This window comes from Macrobrachium rosenbergii, chromosome 51 (assembly GCF_040412425.1).
Source record: "Macrobrachium rosenbergii isolate ZJJX-2024 chromosome 51, ASM4041242v1, whole genome shotgun sequence".
Classification (NCBI taxonomy): domain Eukaryota; kingdom Metazoa; phylum Arthropoda; class Malacostraca; order Decapoda; family Palaemonidae; genus Macrobrachium; species Macrobrachium rosenbergii.
Window position 1 is genome coordinate 39,319,798 of NC_089791.1, and position 19,203 is coordinate 39,339,000.

The window sequence follows — 19,203 nt, forward strand, 5'->3', positions numbered from 1 at the left end:
AGTACAGGAAGAATAGCAATTGGCCTGTAGTTACTACAATTCACAGATATACCAGTCTTCTGAACAGGCACTGTATTACTAAACAATTCTGTTTGCTACCTTACAAGCCCATTATTCTATATTTTGGCTTTACTGCTTTCTTGAAGCTCAGATTGGATTTATGTAGTAGAAGAAACTTTTATGGCTCAAGTGACTCGAGTTTATTCCTTTGTTTGTGGTAGCTGACTTAGAACCTGCCACCATTAGTACTGAACTTCAATTGTTCATCAGTTTTGTAACCTGTTTTATTTGTAAGCACATGGGAAATAATTAAAAAATAAGTTTGTATTCTAAGAAACACAAAATGTAAAAAAAAAAATAAAATATGTTTTTCTTATTCCATTGTAAGATAAAATATTTTTATTGCAGGTTGTCAATTCTTGTGCTCATTATAGAAAATGAGTTAGCTCCCAATGATACAAGGCCCCACACACACACGACTGCTCACCCAAATATGACTCAGAAAGATCTCTGCTGGATGCGAGAAGAGACTGATATTATGGAGGACTGTCAGCCTTGTACAGGTAAGGGGCAGGATTTCTTCTCGTTTCCTGAATGTTTTACATCAGCGTTCTTCATTTGTCAAATATTTTGGTTTCAAGAAAATATTCCATATGAGTATTTAAAAGATGCCCTTCCCGTTTGATTTTTAACATGAAAATTATCATTAATATACCCATTGTGGTCTCTTTCCAAAACTATGGGAACACCCTCATATCATTCCTTTATTTAAAAGCAGTGACAATGATGAAGTAAGGAATTACCATAATATTGCTCCCAATTTTATCAAAATTGAAGTACTGTACTGTATTTACTATGAAACACTTTTATTTAGCACTATCAGCAGTTCAAAGAGTAAATTTATTTCAAGCACTCTCCTTAAGGCTTTTGTAAAGGGGATGTTATTTTATTTTTTTGCCTTAGAGCTAAGAGTGATGCTAATGCTAAGTTTGTTCATGAGACTTACCTGCCAGATATATATATAGCTGTATTCTCCGAAGGTCCGACAGAATTTCAAAATTCGCGGCACACGCAGTGGCCGGTCAGGTGGTTAGTACCCATTCCCGCCGCTGGGAGGCGGTATCAGAACCATTCCCATTTTCTATTCAGATTTTCTCTGTCGCCGGACTGTCAACACTTGTTGTCAGTTCCTCCGCCTTTGATTTCGGAAATTTGTTGTCACTTAAGTATTTTGGTTGTTTTTTGGTATTCAACTGGATCTGTGACTTGGCATACGCTCTTTGTGGACCGTTTTTGATTTTGCTTTTGACTTTTCTTATAATTAAGATGTCTTACCTCTAGCTATCGAGTCTGTAGCTTGGGTGAATGTAAGGTGAGGCTATCGAAGACTTTGATAGTTCCTCACTCTTTATGTATGATATGTAAGGGTGTTCAATGCTCTATGATAATCGGTAATGAATGTGTGGGATTGTCTGAGGGTGAGTGGAAGATATATGAAGCCTATATGCTTTAATTGGAGCGTGATAGGCTGAGGAAATCTTCCTCCTAGAGTGCATCCTTAGTTGGACAGTCAGGGTTTTCTCCTACTAGTAACCCTGTAGTAAATTTATTACTAACCCTGTAGTTTGTTGCTGCAGAAGGTAATTCCCTGGCTCTCGTGTGGAGTCAATGCGTGCTCTTGAAACTAAAGTGAATGCAATTCAAACGCATAGTGTTAGTGCTAGTGCCCTAGTGTTGTGGAGGGCGTCAGATCGGCCCTATAATGCCTCTAGGCCTGGACCTCTGTCGAACTCCCAGGACCAGGAGGGGGCATGTCGAAAGCCGCATGAGGGTTACGGGGCTTCCCACCGATCTGGCGTCCCTTCGGCAGGTCCTGATGACGCTACCCAGGCTGCCAGGGATCGTGCTCAGGCACGCATCCTGAAGGATTGCTTCTCGTCCTCCGACACGTCCTCCCGCCTCGGGGTTGGAGCTCTCGGTTGGACTCTCGCCCTCTTAAGAGAAGCTTAGAGGAGAGGACGCTTCACGCCCTCTTCTCTGAGACGCTTTGTACTCTTCCCCGAAAATTGCATGGATATTCCTCTGCAGAAGAGAATAAAGTGTTTTTCGAATGATCACTCTACTCGACCCCCTGTCGCGCTAAGGCAAGGGCTAGAGCTTCTTCCCCTGTGGAAGGAAGTATACGTCTCTCGTCCTTTCCTTCTCTCAGGTTCAGCCCTTCTTCCGAGAGAGTGGCTTCTCCAACGCATAAGATTTTGTTGGGTTTGCAAACAACAGCTGGATGCTCTCATGAACCTTTCAAGATTCGAATCTGCCTGTTAAGAGGTACAGACTTTCACCTTCGTCTCCCGCTTCGGGAACGATACAGAGCGCCTGTCGTCTAGAGAGAGTGTTTAGTGGCTTCTATTCGTCTTCCCGAGTTGAGGTGTTGGCCTTTTCTCTTGTCTCGCCCAGAGCGCGTCTTGCTCTTCGCGGCGCTTCACGCTCACGCCTCACCTTGACGCCGGGCGGCGCTTAGCCATGACGCCAGCGCCACGCTGTGACTCTCTTCTAGTACTTGCCACGGGCCTCTCGCGCGTCACGCCATGACGCTCCGCCGCTTCGCCACGTATAGCTTCAAGTCTTGTGTTGACACCGCTCCAGTTGTTCATCATGTCGCACAACTACCCGCTTCAACATCTGATGTCCTTCTTAATTTAGCCAGTACTTGCTTCGCAGTACATATACTAATTGGAACGATACAGAGAAGATTAGCATGGCTCTTGCGCAAGGGGATGACACGCTAATCGTGAAGCGTTCCACATTTTTTATGTTTACTATCGTTTCTAGTTGATTTACTTCTTCCGTTCGGGAGTTCCGGCCACGTATCGGGCGAATCGAACTACTTTCACCACTCACTCAAGACCCACCAGCTGCGGAAGAACATCCTCTTTTCGTCACAGCCTTTGTATGAAGAGAAACTTCTTTTCGTCTTCTTCTTCCTCTGATTATCAGACTCTGGCTTTTTTCTTAAGGATCTGTTTCCTGAGACTTTTCAACCGTCAGCTCTCTCTCTCCACCTTCGCAGTTGTCTTTGTCTTAAGGGGAGCGTTTGTGAAAAAATCGGAAATAAAATTTTCTGGGATATTTATATATGGCATCATACATATCCTGACTATCTTCTCAGAAAGTTTTATTTAAAAGTTCGCCACAGTTAGAAGTTATAAACAAAACAGTAACCTATCATAGTCAAATTGCATTTTTCATATAATGTAATGATATTGTCAGTATATCGGTGGTAATTTCTTTAGCTGAAATAATATCTAATGCGATCTATGGCAACCCTGTGGACATAGTACGCATCAGCGAAAGACAGGAATGCCGCAGGGCAGTCAGTGGCAGTCAGTCAGTAGCAGCTCAGAGCTTGACTAAGTAAAGCGTCACAATAACCTCAGCCGTGTTTTGACACTCGCCATTTAGCTTCATTTAGCGGTTATATTACTTTGCAGGTCTATTTTTTGGCTTTTCATTATGTCATAAAACATCAAACTGTGTAACGGCAAGCAAATAAATACACAGAGAAGCAAAAATATCGTTTTTCTCAAAACTAAAGTTATCGACATTCAAACTGCATCTCCTTCATAACGCTTTGCACCGTTCTCAGATACAAAAAGTAAACGAAAGCTAAATGTTTGCATAACAAAGGGGCTTCCATGGGAAGCAACACGAGACCCGCACCACGAGAGAGTTTTTTTCCGAAGGAATGTCACTTCAAGAGAGGTAGCAAGTGACTCCCCTTCATCTCCAGACTCCCTTTGCAACCAGGCTTCATTTTGCACAAGCTTGGAAAGAGTGAGGGGCAGACGTTTGGTCCCTCCTACTGTTAGAGAGAGGTTACTTGATTCCCTTCCTGTCTCCTCTTTTTTTTTGTTTCCCAACTGCCTTCCTGTCAAACAGAAAATTGTTTGACCTGCTCGAACAGATGTTCGAGCGGAGAGCAGTGGAACAGATCTTGGACTCGGTGTTCCCCGGGATTTTACTACAGATTGTTTCTAGTCCCCAAACTTTCAGTAGGCTGAGACCCGTCTTGGGCGTCAACAGGTCGAACAACTTGGTCGGAAGGAAAAGTTCAAGATGGAGACCTCGTAGTCAATACTAGGAGCCCTTCATCCCGGGATTGGTTGGTATCTTTGGATCTCCAAGATACTTATCTTCACGCCCCAATTCATCCACGTTCGTGAAGTATCTCAGGTTGTCTTGGGGACCAGACGTACCAGTTCAGGGCTCTCTGCTTTGGACTCTGCATTAACGGCCATACCACGTTGAAAACACACCGCTTCGTCCGATCAGCGAAGTTAAGCAACGTTGGGTCTGGTCAGTACTTGGATGGTTGACCGCCTGGGAACACCAGATGCTGTTGGCGTCACATTTTGCTCGAGGGTGTTTACGTCTCATGAAAAACGTTGCGATGCAGTTGCATCTGTCGCACGCCAGGATCTCACTCTACTTGGGCGACTGGTTGATTCGAGCGTCGTCGGCGAAGGTATCTGGAGGACCTTCAGTTGACTCTGCAACTCGTGAAGTCCCTGGGACTTCTGGTCTGTGGAGAAGTCGCAGCTGATCCCCCTCACTGTCCATTGTGTCTGGGAATTCAGATCTATTCAGCGGCTTTTATAGCGTCTCCGTCGCAAGAACGGCAACTTCTATGTACGAAAAGTTTCCGGCCTTCTTGGAAAAGGAAACATGCTAGGTGAAGGAAGGAATGAGTCTGCTGGGGACCATTTCCTCGCTGGAGAAGTTTGTTTTCTGGGGGAGTCTGCATCTCAGGCCTCTTCAGTTCTTTTGTTGGAGAACTGACAAAGCAAGGAAGACTTGAAAGAGGAATTGAGAATTCTTCCTTATATAAAGAGAATCTGTGGTGGTGGCTCGATCCAACGGAATTGCAGAAAGGATCTCCCTCAAGCTACTGACCCCAACCTAGTGTTGTTTTTCCGACGGTCGTCAAACAGGTTGGGGGCAACACTAGAGGGAGAGGAAGTGTTAGGAACCTGGAGAGAGGAACAGGTGTCCTGGCACATCGACTTCAAAGATTTGGCGGCTATCTTTTAGCTCGCCAATTCTTCGGAGGTCCAAGTTTGCAATCGTGTAGTTCTAGCAAACTCGGACAATACTACTTGTTCCCTGTTCAGCCTTGCAAGAGAGATTATTCTTTGAGCCTATGCTCGCAACATTTCGATTCTCACAAGTTTTGTTGCAGGGGGTCGAAAATGTTCGAGCAGACCTGCTCTGTTGCGCATCAACTCCTGCCGAAGAAAATGGACCCTTCATCAGGAGGTTTGCCAAGATTTTTGGGAAATTTTGGGGTCGCCATCTTGTGGATATTTTCACGACCTCAAGAACAGCGAGGCTCCTCTATAAAGCTCATCTGTACTCGACCCTGGGGCAGTTCGCGATAGTTGCTCTTCCCTGGGATTGGACGGGAATAGATGTTTACGCCTTTTCCCTTTCTAAATTCTGGGAGAAGTCATCGCAGTTCGCGGCCTCACAAGGGGACGAGATGACTCATCCCCATCGTTTTGGCCTTTCGAACCACTGGTTCTCAGAGTTTCTCTTCTGGTTGGTAGACGTTCCGAGGACCCTTCCTATGAGAGCAGACCTGCTCATACAAACCCACTTCACGAGATATCTTTGAATCTCCCGCTCTGAACCTGACTGCTTTCAGACTATCGAAACTTGGTCAGAGCGAAGGGGTTTCTGGCCAGGTGGCATGGGCCATCGCTAGAGCCAGAAGTTCTTCATCTAAAGGATATATCTAGCGAAGTGAGCAACCTTCAAAGGTTGGTGTAGAAGAAGGGCTTTTCCTCTTCCTCTATCACTGTGAGCCAGGTTGCGGATTTTCTCCTTTACTTAAGAGAAAACTCGATATAGCAGTTCCGACTATCAAGTGTTATCGGAGCATGCTTCGATTGTATTCAGACACAGAGGATTAGCTTTGTCTGACAATAAGGACCTCCACAATCTTACGAGCTCTTTCAAGACGTCCAGGTTCCTCAGCTGATTTCCCTGCTTGGAACTTGGGCGTAATGCTCAAGTTTTGATGTTTTAGTCCTTTTGAGCCTCTCCGCTCTGCATCTCTTAAGGATGTTACTGAAACGGCATTCCTCGCGGCGAAGAGAGTGAGAGAAGTTCGAGGCACGCCATGTGGGCTTCAAGGAACACAATGCTGCTCTATTCTTTAAGCCCTAAGTTCTTGGCTAAGAATGATAGGTCTTCTAACCCTTGGCCTAGACACTTTGAAATTAAAGGTTTAGCAGACCTTATTGGACAGGAACCTGAGGGAGTTCTATGTCCAGTTAGAGCTCTCAGTACTACCTTAAAAGAACACAGGACACTCGTGGTCCATTGGATGTTTTATTGTGTTCTGTGAGGCAACCAGTTAAACCTATGTCGAAGAATGCACTGGCATTCTTCATTAGGGACGCCATTAAGGACGCACACTCTGGTTGTGACGACTCCAACTTCAAGTTGTTGAGAGTTAACGCTCACGAGGTGAGGGCAGTTGCTACCTCCATGGCGTTCAAGAAAAATATGGTACTCAGTGACATTTTTAGTGCCACATTTTGGCGAAATCAATTGGTGTTTGCCTCACACTCTTGGCAAGATGTTTAGGTAGCATACGTTGCTTTTCGCTGGGACCATACATTGCTGCTTCAGCAACCTTGGGGACAGGGGGTAACTCTGATCCTATCCCCTTTTTAATTGTGTTTTTGTGGTTGTTGGGTCACTACTGGAGCAGTCTTCCCAATCCTTTGCAAACTAACGCTTTAGGTGTTGGTTAGGTGGTTAGTAATGCTCTTTTGTCCTCTTTGTATGGGCTATGATCTAGTCACATTGTGGTCACGCCCCGTTGACAGATCATCTAGAAGTCGCCAGCTATATAGGTCACTACCTCGCTGGGGTCTCTAGTAAAGCAGAAGCAGACTAGAGTGACAGTAACCACTCAGTCAGCTACGCTATCAGATAAGGAACCAAAATAATTTTACCAATAATTGGTTTTTCCTAATTCTGGCTGTCTCTACCTCCAAAGGTGGTATTCAGCTATATATATATATCTGGCAGGTAAGTCTCATGAACAAAATGATATTTTAATGATAAAATAAAGTTTGTTCATACTTACCTGGCAGATATATATATTTATATTGCCCTCCCTCCTCCCCTCAGGAGACAGTGGCGTTAGAAAATCTGAATAGAAAATGGGAATGGTTCCTGATACCCGCTCCCAGCGGCGGGAATGGGTACTAACCACCTGACCGGCCACTGCGTGTACCGCATTTTGAAATTCTGTCGGACCTTCGGAGAATACAGCTATATATATATCTGCCAGGTAAGTATGAACAAACTTTATTTTATCATTAAAATATCATTTTTTCCAAGAATTGTAAGAAGTCTGATTTAACCTCTGTGTTGAGGAAGAAGAGGAGATACTTCTTTGTCCAGTTGAGGTAGTTAAAACTTACTTGGATAGGTTAAGCCTGGAAGAGGCAAAGTTATCCTTTTGTTTTGTGATTTTAGAAAACCTAGAACTTCTTTGCTAAAGGTTAAGCCTGGAATAGGTAACGTTGACCTTTTGTTCTGTGGTTTTAGAAAACCTAGATTGTCACTGTCAAAGGTTAAGCCTGGAAGAGTCAAAATTGACGTTTCGTTTTGTGGTTTTAGAAACCTAGAACATCTTTGTCAAAGTTTAAGCCTGGAGGAGGCAAAGTTAACCTTTTGTTTTGTGGTTTTAGAAAATAAGAATTTCTTTGTCAAAGGTTAAGCCTGGAAGAGGCAAAGTTAACCTTTGTTTTGTGAATTTAGAAACCTAGAGCGTCTTTGTCAAAGAACACAAGCTCTCTGTGACGTATTTTATTAGGCTAGCGCATGAGAACTAGCGTCATACCTTTTCCTTTACTGAAGGTAAACATTCATATTGTGACAGCTGTTGCAACTTCATTTAGTTTTATGACAATTTGTTGCCTTGAGGATGGGATTAGTAAGGCGCAGTACAAGTGCAGTTTGGTTTTTCCTACTAGTAGTGGGTCAAGTCTTTTCCTAAACCAAAGAAAGAGCAATCTTATTGGCTCTTTGGGGAGCATAAAGGTACATAGGCTAGATTGTGTAGGAGTGTACCTGTATATCATAAAGGTATTTATTTTTAGTGACTGCCGTTTTATAGGGCTTTTGGACCCAGGCACAGGGGTCCCCTCATGCCACTTCAGTTTCATTCTGACTGAATTGAAGCAGTTTTCTCCACAAGGCTGCTCTTCGCTGCACACATATGAGAGCCTTGCTCCCTGAATGAAATCCAACTTCAGGTGGCAGTAAGATCCAGAAAGGATTCCAGATGAGGTAAGAATGTTTCAGGTGTCATGCAAGGAACCTTTTCTCAATTGGCAGAGCAGATTTTGTCTAACTGTACTACCCACCATCCTCTTCTCAATGTGGGAATCGTCTAGCTGTACTACCCACCATCCTCTTCTCAATGTGGGAATCGTCTAGCTGTACTACCCACCATCCTCTTCTCAATGTGGGAATCGTCTAGCTGTACTACCCACCATCCTCTTCTCAATGTGGGAATAAGCTATCTTTAACAGTAGATAAGATGCATCCAAAATACTGTAATATAAATTTTCAAAATAAAATATATTGGATACTTAACTACTGTTAAAGTAGACCCCACCTAGCCTCCCCACAATGTAATGGGCTGTCAAGGAGAATTCTGACAAGAGCTTAAATATTCAAAACACACCTGGAGGAGAACAGGTGCATTCGAGTCATCTGGGCAGCCATTCGATCTTTTGTTTGAATGCCTACTTGCCTGTCGGTGCAGAGATATAAGCTGTCTTTAACAGTAGGTAAATAACCAAATAATAAATTTTATTATGAAAATTTATATAATTGTGTCAGTCAGTAAATATAGTGTGTTACATATTAACCAGAGATTTCAAACAGTGATTTATGATAGCCTAAGCTCCAGTAGCTTACAATATATTTCAGATGGTGTAGAAATTTCATAAATTTTTGCATGCCATGCAAAATAAACAGCAACATTGCTTTAATACATCTTTAAAAAGCACTGCACAGACAGGTATAGATTTGAATTAAATTTTTATTCAATTTTTATTGTGGAGGTACCTAAGTGGGGTACTACATGGTAGCTACTTGTTCCATTTAAAATCAGTACAGTATGTGTGTGCACATGTGTGTAGGCATATTCTGGTGCATTTGTTTGCCTTTCTCTTTTGCTCCGGGTTATTCTTTATAAATAGAGAGATTTTTTAAAGTCTGGCCAAGCAAGTAGTTTCAGCATATATCACAGGTAAGAGAGAGAAGGAGAATTACTCTGTTAATTTTTATACATTTTCTTTGTTCATATGTGAAACAAACCCCCGGTCTTAACATTAGGATAAACATCTAGGATAAACTTGTAGCGCCAGCTGGAATCCGGTAAAAGCAATAAAATTGTATATGCATCTTGCTGTTTGTTGTTTATAAGCATATTAAATGTATATGGTAATGCAGTACAGTATTGACAGTCTAGGAGGAGTAAGGGTACAAAGTAGCTGGTTTGCATCTGTTTTTTTTTTTTTCCTTATCTGGAAAACTCCCGTATCGCCAGAGCCTTGGATGTATCAGTCTGGGTACACGAGAGATGACTGCACAAGCAAACATCAGCAATAAAAAAAAATATCACTTCTCTTACTACTCAACCTTTCTAAGGCCTTTGATAGTGTATCACACGTGATATTCAAACACAAATGTAAACAACTGAGTTCAGTCAGTAAGAATTGATTCTGTTTTGTCATCTTCAAAGAGCATAAGTTATGAAGTACCATAGGGCTCACTCTTAGGACCTATATTGTTTTATATTTATATTAATGATGTAGCTAAAGTATTGAGAAAATACTACTTAATTCAATGTGCAGATGACTGTCAAATCATAATAGCTCGAAATATCAGTGAATTTGAAGCCATAATAAATCAAGCTGAAGTTGCTTTAAAATAATATAAAAAAAATTTTCAACTGTATGGCTTGAATGTTAATGAGAAACCCAGTAAAGATTTACAGGACCATGCTAGGTCATATCTAGAATACTACAAATGTAACAGTGCTTTTTGGTGAGATATCTATCACTCCATCAGCAGCATAAGAAAAAAGTAAATGATATATTATTCTTTCTCTATCACGTAAAAGATAGGTTAGATAAGACATCTCGCTTAAGAGTAATAGAAGCACACTGGCCTTAAGCAAAATAAACTATTGCAGTAGAATATGGAGAATGACAAGCAAAGAACAAATAGACTGGGTTCAGAAAGCTAAAAATTTTCTAGCTAAATAGCCTGTGGAGGGGCTAGAAAATAAGATCACAGTACACCAATTTTGAGAGTTGGAATAGAGGAATATCGAAACTAAACCTATGGCCTTTGTTTTCTTATGTGTAACGTATGCTGTCATTTACTTCCTGACTGGCTTTCTGAATTCCCCACTGTGCATGATATACAAGTAAAACTTGCTCACCCATCAAACAACCTCTTAGAGGAGATGCAGGTAGCTTAACTAACATTGTAAGCATTTCAAAAGCAGTTGATTGGTCACTTGGTATGCCAAGGAAAAATTCAAATTACTGCACAGTATTTTGAAATTTTTTTACTTTTTTCTTAGCTTTGGTCTCAGTAAAATAGGGTGAAAATTTATTTTTTTCTTAGCTTTGTACTCAGTAAAAAGGGTGTGGGCTTGTTCTATCTCGTTCAGCAATTGGAGGGATGAGGGTCTCTCATTTCTTTTGTCCTTGAGTTTATGGTAAAAACTCAGAATCCATCTGTTCCAAATGAGAGATTCAAGAGTTTCCTGATCCCCTCCCTCCGAGACTTCATTGGTTGCAGCCAAGATGAGATGCTTCTTTGCTCAGCGCTTACTGTTAAGTGCCATTTAAAAAAGACCCATTCCCAGAGGCCGGAGTACAGAAGCTTTTCATTAGTTCTGGTAAACGGTAGAAGGTGGGGCCTAGGAACACTTTCCTTCAAGCTTTATGAGGTGATCAAGCAAATCTATGCCTCCTGCGAGGAGGAGGCTGGCCTCCCTTCTCACTCAAGCATATAAAGTTGGGGCATGCAGCCATCCCTCACATTTCAGAACTTTTTGATATTTCCAATAATGAGGGCATGTCTGGCATAGACAGACTACCTTAACCGCATTCTACCTGAGGGACATCGCTCACAAGTTTCTGGATAACTTCGTTTTAGGACCTGTGGTGGCTGCTCAACAGGTTGGGCAAGCTCCCGAGCTCCGGGTGGATGGGGAAGTACCTCAGCCGAGTATCAAAAGCTAAGTGAAAGATCGAAGGTGTGAATGTCTAATGACTGGACTATCCTTCCATCCTTATCCCTCTTTTGAGAGCAGTGTTTAGGACAAAGTACAGTACACTCTTGAGTCATACAAGGGGAGGAGGGATGTGGTAGAGAATATTCTGAACCCAATACTTGGTAACAGCCAGAATTAAGCTGCCTTCCAACATGATATTTCCAAACTATTCGTTACTTGAGTACCCTCCCAAAAGACAAGGTACTCTGGCCCAGGGCTCTACTGCTATGGTCAACCATTTCACCAGACTGTTAGGAGTTTACAGGAGTCAAGGCATCTGCTTACAAGCATGACTGGGAGTATGGCATTTCTTGGTGATATTGAACTCCAGTCATTTGCAGGAACTACCTCCCATCAAAGGAGCAAGTCTCCTATACAGTAAAATGATTTGGATTTTTCTTAGGTATACAAACTAGAGCTCTTTATATGTTGAACTCACCTTGACTGGCCTGCTCTGCCCCTGCTGTTGAAGGGAGAAATTGTGGTGACATAGGTGAGTGAGAGGTATTAACCGCTCACCCCGATCTCCACCAGTTAACTATCATGTTACAAAGTTCAATGACTGCTGGTTTATATACCTAGGAAAAATACAAATTACTTTTAAAAGTTTGTCTTATTTGAAGTATTCAACTTTATTAGTCCTTTCTCCATCAAATGTTATGTCATCCCTTGGTGTGTACATACTCTGTCCTCAGTGCTTCTGTTTTTCTTAGATTTATTGAGTCACATCTCTAGATGTATGGTGCATTCTGTTAAACAAGTTTTCCATATCTTTTAGTGTTTGTTGATTAAAACAACATTCCAAAGTCCAGGTTTTGTGAGGTTTCTGTCTTTATGGTGTTCTAAACCTTTTCTTCCATCTCCAGCCACTTTTTTCATTATAAAATCTATGAGAAGGGCCAACAACAAAGGCTAAATGATATTCCCTTGCAGTACCCCACCATTTACTACATATCCACATGACAATACCCCTGTAAGCATTAAATATGCATCTGCTTCATTCATGGATTTCAGTTAGCTTTACACATTTAATGGGAGTGCCATAGAAGCATAATTTCTTCCATGATATTGATGAAAGTCATTAGCTGGGGACTTAAATTCCACAGATTGCTGTACATTTTTCTTACCATAAATATTTGATCTTACTGCTAATGTACATTGGTAAGGACTGTACAGTATTAATCTTTTATCTTATTTTATCTTATTTTCATTTTGTATGTCTGAATACAGTAATGTTATCTGTTTGCACCTGAAAGTGCTGTACAGTATACTGTACTACAAAGTGTCTCAACGAAACAACTGTTTTGTAAACAAGTGAGAAGCGATAAAGTGCTATATCGTGAATAAACAAATATTAAGCGAGTTTTTATGACTAAAGGTAGGTGGCCATGAATACATTGTTTTACAGTACAGTGTTTTTAATATAGCGCATCTCCAGGTAGTATCGTTAGCCTTTTAGATGTCTCAAAATAACTTTTTTGTTTTTGCTGAAATAATGTTTGATTATGGCCTTCTAAGTGACCGAATGGGTCAAGTGTAGACTGGATTATTGGTTTTTAAGTACTGTATTAACCTCAAGTACACCATTTATTCCAGCACTTTACAATTGATAGCTTTTTGAAGATAGTTTATATTTTGATGGCCCTTTGCATGGTTTGGTTATTGGTATAATGATAGCACATTGCTATTCTTTTGGATCTTGTTTCCTTATTGGTCATGGAATTAGAGTGACTTTTGGCTAAAGGGGCTATACCCTTTCCAAAATGTATAGATCTCTCTGGCGTGGTTGTCTGGGTCTTCGCAGGTAAGGCATATATGCCAAATGTATAACAACAGCGAGATAAAATCATTTCTCCCATTACAGATATCAAATAAAACCTTTTTCGTTGCGCAGAATTCCAAGTCTATTACATAGGTTCACGATTGATAATGTTTTTTTAAGCAATTACAAGAAACGGAATCAGAGTTTCTATCAATATGGCATCTCATTTTGGTGGTGTTGCCAGTACCTCACACACGGATCACGTGCGTTTTAAATCCACGGGTAAAGCAGCTTAGATTTTCTCTAGGAGCACTTTTTGGTGGTCACGGTCATCACGGTATTATTATGTCTGGAGGCATTTCTCGTTTCTACATATACCTTGATTTCTTAACATCGTAGGTAAAGAATAAATTGGTAAGCAAGGAAATATGAAATAAAGCATAACAGTAAGTTTGGCAAGAGAAAGTAAACATTCAGTATACAGACAGATCTCTGTCTCTCTCTCTCTTTTTAAGAAGGTTGATGGGCATAAATTTCTCTTGGAAAGGCAAGATGTAACTGTAGTCCGGTCAAGATTTTTGAGAGAGATGAAGGCCATAAGGAGTCAGGGCAGAAATTTGTGTATCTCGACGAAACTTGGGTCAATCAAAATTACACTGGGCTCAAGTGAAGTCTTATATGGCGAAAAAGAATACGTTCAAACTGGCAGACCTTAAAATTTTAGTGCAAGAAGCATCGAACAATGTCACGGAGGAAAACTGGAAGAATGCAGCGAAAGCACGTAGAGAAAATTCAAAAAGAGGATGCCCGGCAAGATGTGGCTGTAGACAAGTTGGTTGACAGTTTTGTCATCAACATAGCTGATAGCTCTGATGACTAGTTTTCTGAATAAATTATATATAAAAAGAGAGGATTAGGCCTACAGGGGAAACCTCTCTCAAAAAACAAAATGCACCTTGACTTTTACCTCAGTGGTGGTGTGGAAAAAAAGTTTGATTGAAAAAAGTAGTCTTTTAAAACTTAAGATGATCGTTACTCCTCGTTATAGATAATATATAGGCGACAAAAGAAGTTTATTTTAATTCGTATTTCGAAAAATGAACAAGAAATATATCACCTATTTCTATAGCATTAATTAAATACTTTTAAGTATCTAATTGTGTAATAATGATAAATGTACATCTATCTACAAGTACTGACAAAATAGATAAGGTGATCATATGTAAAAAAAAAGCCGTAAGATTTAGAAAAGAGAGAGAGAGAGCAGGGCGGAGTAGGAAGGAGATTAAAGTACCTGGAAATCAAAAAAGCCCCAAAAATCTTATAAGTATAGCCTCAGGGTTTGTCTCAAGACATTTAAAGGTCTGTCACACACGTGTCAGTAGCCTGTTTTCGTAAACTGGCAACAGGGCAGATCTTTAAAAGCCTCGCCAGAGAGATCTATTCGTCGTGGCAAGAGTATAGGCAGTTGATCAATTTACATTGATGTTTTCTTGATGTGGAATTGTGGTGTTACAGGAAGAAAAGGCAAATCTTTTATTACACTATATTATTTGGATGAATCATACCTACTGTTAAAGATAGCTATCTTTGCACCAGCAGGTGCTGTCAGCATTCAAAATGAAAGATCGCATGGATGTCTCAGACGGCTATCTAGTTCACCTGTTCTTACTGGGTGTGTTTTGAATGTTTTAGTTCTCATCAGAATTATTCTTGCCATCATTCAGGATGGTAGTCATTGATTAGTTTTGCTGTTGACACTGATTTTTCAAGGTATTGTGACTTGGTATTTTTTCCTCACGAGGTCTTTAACTGATAGTGGGAACAAAAACATCAGGTTTTGTAGGAGTGTTTTGTGCATTAACAGATTGTAATCTATAGAATTAGATACACAAAGTGTTTTATAGTGTTAGGTAGGCACACAATTTGTGCCAGTTATAGGAGTCAGGAGTGTGATGTCAGCTGGGTGTGAAGAGCATAGATAATGATCAGATGAATTTAAAATATTCCTTTATAGGAAGCAAGTACTTAGAAGAGGGACAGACCTTTTACATCCCTTCCGGCTTCATTGCTGGCTCCTTTTCCTAATTACCATCTTTGTCCTTTACTCTCTCATCCCCTCATTTGCTCATATTGCTGTTAATTGGCAGCTCTTTTACAAATACAAAGCGTGGTTTTTGCGTAATCCATATTTGCTTTCCACTACAATTGGGGTAAAGGAAAATATCTTATGAGGGCAAGGTTTTTCAAAGAAAATACCATATTATAAACTGGCTGTCTACTAGCATTCTGCTCTGCCATACCTTGTTTCCACTCTCACTATGCTTTTTATTGTTCCATCATTTACTTTAATCAAAATGTTTTTGGGATAGAAATGGTTTTGCCATTTTAAAATATCTAGAGCAATGAAAAAATTGAGAAAGAAAAGTAAGAAACTGAAGTACTTAAGTGAGTGAAACAGGTTTTCTTTCTCTCTTTTCAGTATTAGAAAAGTGTAATTGCAGGAACCCAGTGAGCCATGTAAAGGATACTGCTAGTGTATCAGGAGTGGACAACTATATACAGTAAAAAAATATTCAGTAGTCCTTTAGTTACACCTTATCTGGCAATCTACATTACCCATAGTGTCCCCAGTGCCACAATAAATATTTAAATATATATATATAAATCATAAAAATAAAAAAAAACTTAGATCATTAGCAACTCTGTGAGTGGAGAGAAGCCTTGGTAATGCTGCTTACAGGCATAAACAAGCTGAGAAAGAGCTATTCTGGGGGTGGTAGACTGGATAAGTTTTGGTTGTTGGGTTGGGAAGGCTGGGCAGGATGGGTTGGGAGTGTTAGGCAGGATTTTGACTTCATGAGAGCTTTAGCGACTGCTGTTGGCTTAAAAGCACTAAGTCACAGGACGTCATCATCACACATTACTTTGTTATCGCTTTTATTGGCCAAGACATATTACATCATCAGTACAAAAGTATATGGTTAGAAGGTGCATGGGTTGGCAAGCATTTGTGCTTTATGTAAACTTTCACACTATTGGCAGAAATGCATGTCATAGTACTTCATTGTGGTTTTTGCTTTTGAATGGTTGATTTTGTTTTGAGAACTAAAAATTCCCTTTTCTGATTGGCTACACTCAGAGTATCAGTGCACTTTGTAGCAAAGAGCACATCTCTCCTTTGTTCTGCATAGTTCTTGGTATTCAAGCTTTGAGCGGTTGTGGTGTGATCTTATGTCATGATGCTTTCACCTCAAACATTCTTTTGTTGTGCTTGCAGTATTGCAGGTGCTGTTATTGGTGTGTGCAGTTCTGTGTATTTTTTGCATGGCCTGACCACCACCTAAAAGGGCTAGGAAGGTCACACCCTTCAGAAAAAGCTTGGAATGATCAAGAGGATCAAGGCTAGTTGGTCAGTGGCACATACAGATGGAGGAGTATGGCATTGTCTGGTCTCCCCTGCAGGGTATCTAGGCTACTAAGGACAAGCTGAAGAAGTACGTCTTTAGGATGAAGACGTGCAGTAGATACAGGACCTCCATGACACTGGTGTTGGAGGAGGAGGGGGAGGAAGAGGAGGACTTGTAAATCTCCTTGAAAGTTGGGCCCTTGTAAGCAGTTTCAGTACTGCACACAGATGAGGGAGAATGAAAAATAAAAACAAAAATTAAAGTGTATATATTATGATGTGTAGACAGATTAGTAAAAAAAAAAAAAAAAAAAAAGTTACAAAAGTTATACAGTAGTGTACTGTGCATACAGTATACCATATTGTGTAGAATAAGATAGAGGGAAAAAGATTTACTTATTTTTTTAGCTTTTATTTTTTTGTGGATTGTGTACCTTTCATGGTTTTTAATGCCGTACTCTACGTGTACTCCTCAAGGCTCTTGCTGCTGTACTTCTTAACACATATGTGAATTTTATCTTTCTGTTCTTTGAACAGATTTTACTATTAGAGCATAATACTCCTTGTACAACAATATATAGTTCATATGAAAAAAATTTGTAGCAGCTGAATTAGAAATATAGTAGAGTGAAAAGGAAGAAAGAAATTGCAACACAATATTTATTTCCAGTATTAATTGGCAATATGAACAGCTTCATTTCATGTAGAATATATGCACAAAAGGTAAATGGCTTATATGTTTTTTGAAGACATAATACAGTAACTTTTTCACATGCACAAATTCTCAGAAACAAGTTAATAGTTTATGCATTCACTGATGCAGTCATGATTTTTATTAAAAAAATTTTTGTTATAGGGTCTCCTTCCTAAATATACAAAACATTATTTATATCAATATTATCACTTCCTGTCTCTTACAGATTTAGAGAAAAAGAGCAGCAGTCCTCCAATTTGTGCATCTGCAAGTTACCGGCAAAAAGTTAAATGTAAAGATACTGGCATTGTTTTTAAAAAGTAAGTTCAAGGTTATAAAATTTTATCTTTTGCATTTGAGTATCAAATATTCTATTCTGAAATAAACTGGTTTATACAATTCCTTGTTTGCAACACTTGAAAACTATCATCTGTTGGTGCTGATATTACTTAGATGTATAAAGTTAATATTACAATCACATGCTTCAGTCCTTTGGTTTTGCTGTTTTCTTGTTTAGATCTCTCTTGCCAAATTGGAACTTTTATTTTACAAACAAAACAAGTTAAGTGATGATTCACCTTTTCCTAACAAGGGTAACTATTGATTTACATCATCATCAAGAGATATGTTTGGCTATCTTTAACAAATTTAGTCCATTACATTTGGAATGATTGTATGCAACTCTTGTACTGTACATCAAAGCTGTGGAACAGTCTCCTGGGAGAATTTGGGATGTTGATGCCCGTAATACTCTTTAAAAATGCTTTATACTAACACCCTATGAACAAGTGCTAATGTATACATGTGTTATTTTTTGGGGGTTGGTGTGCATATTGTAACCTATTCATGTCTATTACACTTGGAACCTTTTATGAATTTGGTGGCCTACCTGGCCTGTTCTTGTTCCATTTTATTATATGCTAATGACAGATAAAAGCAACAAGAATAACCGTGATGGAGAATAATGCCACTGAGCTAGTCAGTGACTTCTGGATTTTAACCAGATTTGTGTTTTACTTACATTGGTTTTCAGTATCTCCTCTCCATTCCACTCCTGCATAATTAAGCATTTCTACATCGTTATCCTCGGGTTCTGCTGTTAACAAAAGGTCATCTGCATATAGCAGCTCCCAGGATCTCTTCTCTACTTTCCTTTGTAGCATCCTCCATTACTACAGTGAACAAAGGATTCTGTGCTGGTAATTGATAAGACACCAGCATTCATCCAAAATTCTTTCAGTATGCCTGTCACTATGCTCTTGTGTTCTAGTGCAGTAAATCAATAATCGAACAAGTTTTTCTAGTTCTTTCTGCTTGTGAAATGCCCACCTAATTAGTCTCTCAGTACTCTTGTAAAATTCTCATATCTTATTCTTTGCATTGTACTTTTTTTTCATGTTTCATTACTGTAAACTATAATCTATATTACTATATAAAATACAAAAGCAAAGACTTTCGAACACCTGAACAGTGTTCCATTTCAGTGTTTATGTTAAAATACAAAGTATGAGGGTAGTTTTCCTATGAAGAGTTTTAAAAGTGGGGGGCGGGGCAAGAAGATAACAACCCATCTCGGAAGTACTGGTCCAGGTGTTGCCAGGTGATTCTGAATTCAACCAGCCACTGCGCCAACTTCCTTGATCCTCTGACTTCTTGTGTTGCATAGGTGCCACAGTCAGAAACATCCACAGGGACATCGGCTATCTGGGGAGAGAGAAGGGAAGAGAAAGCAGAGCATCAGGGTTCACATGGTCAACATCAGTTTTGAAATTAGAGTTTTGTATAATGTTTGGCAATAAACCAGTTGATTTAAAGGGTCTTTATTGGCAATAAACCAGTTGATTTAAAGGGTCTTTATTTGTAAATGTCTTACTACCTTCAAAAGATTTTTCCATATTTGTAGCAGCACCTTCAACTAATCTTTTCATGTGAGATTCATCACTTTAAAAAATAATTGA

The 19,203-nt window shown here is 39.9% G+C and overlaps 1 protein-coding gene, 1 non-coding gene and 1 pseudogene across 2 annotated transcripts in view; all 3 read left to right on the plus strand.

The window, feature by feature from the left end:
• LOC136833332 (protein JTB-like) overlaps positions 1 to 19,203 on the plus strand; it is a 31,216-nt gene that overhangs the window by 8,072 nt on the left and 3,941 nt on the right. The window contains exons 2-3 of the mRNA XM_067095334.1: positions 409 to 563; positions 17,472 to 17,565. Of these exons, the coding sequence (XP_066951435.1) occupies positions 409 to 563; positions 17,472 to 17,565 (249 nt within the window). The remainder of the gene's footprint in view (positions 1 to 408; positions 564 to 17,471; positions 17,566 to 19,203) is intronic.
• LOC136833590 (U6 spliceosomal RNA) lies at positions 2,704 to 2,808 on the plus strand. The gene has a single exon (XR_010851530.1). It is a non-coding gene; the product is annotated as a U6 spliceosomal RNA (small nuclear RNA).
• LOC136833578 (5S ribosomal RNA) lies at positions 4,284 to 4,402 on the plus strand (annotated as a pseudogene).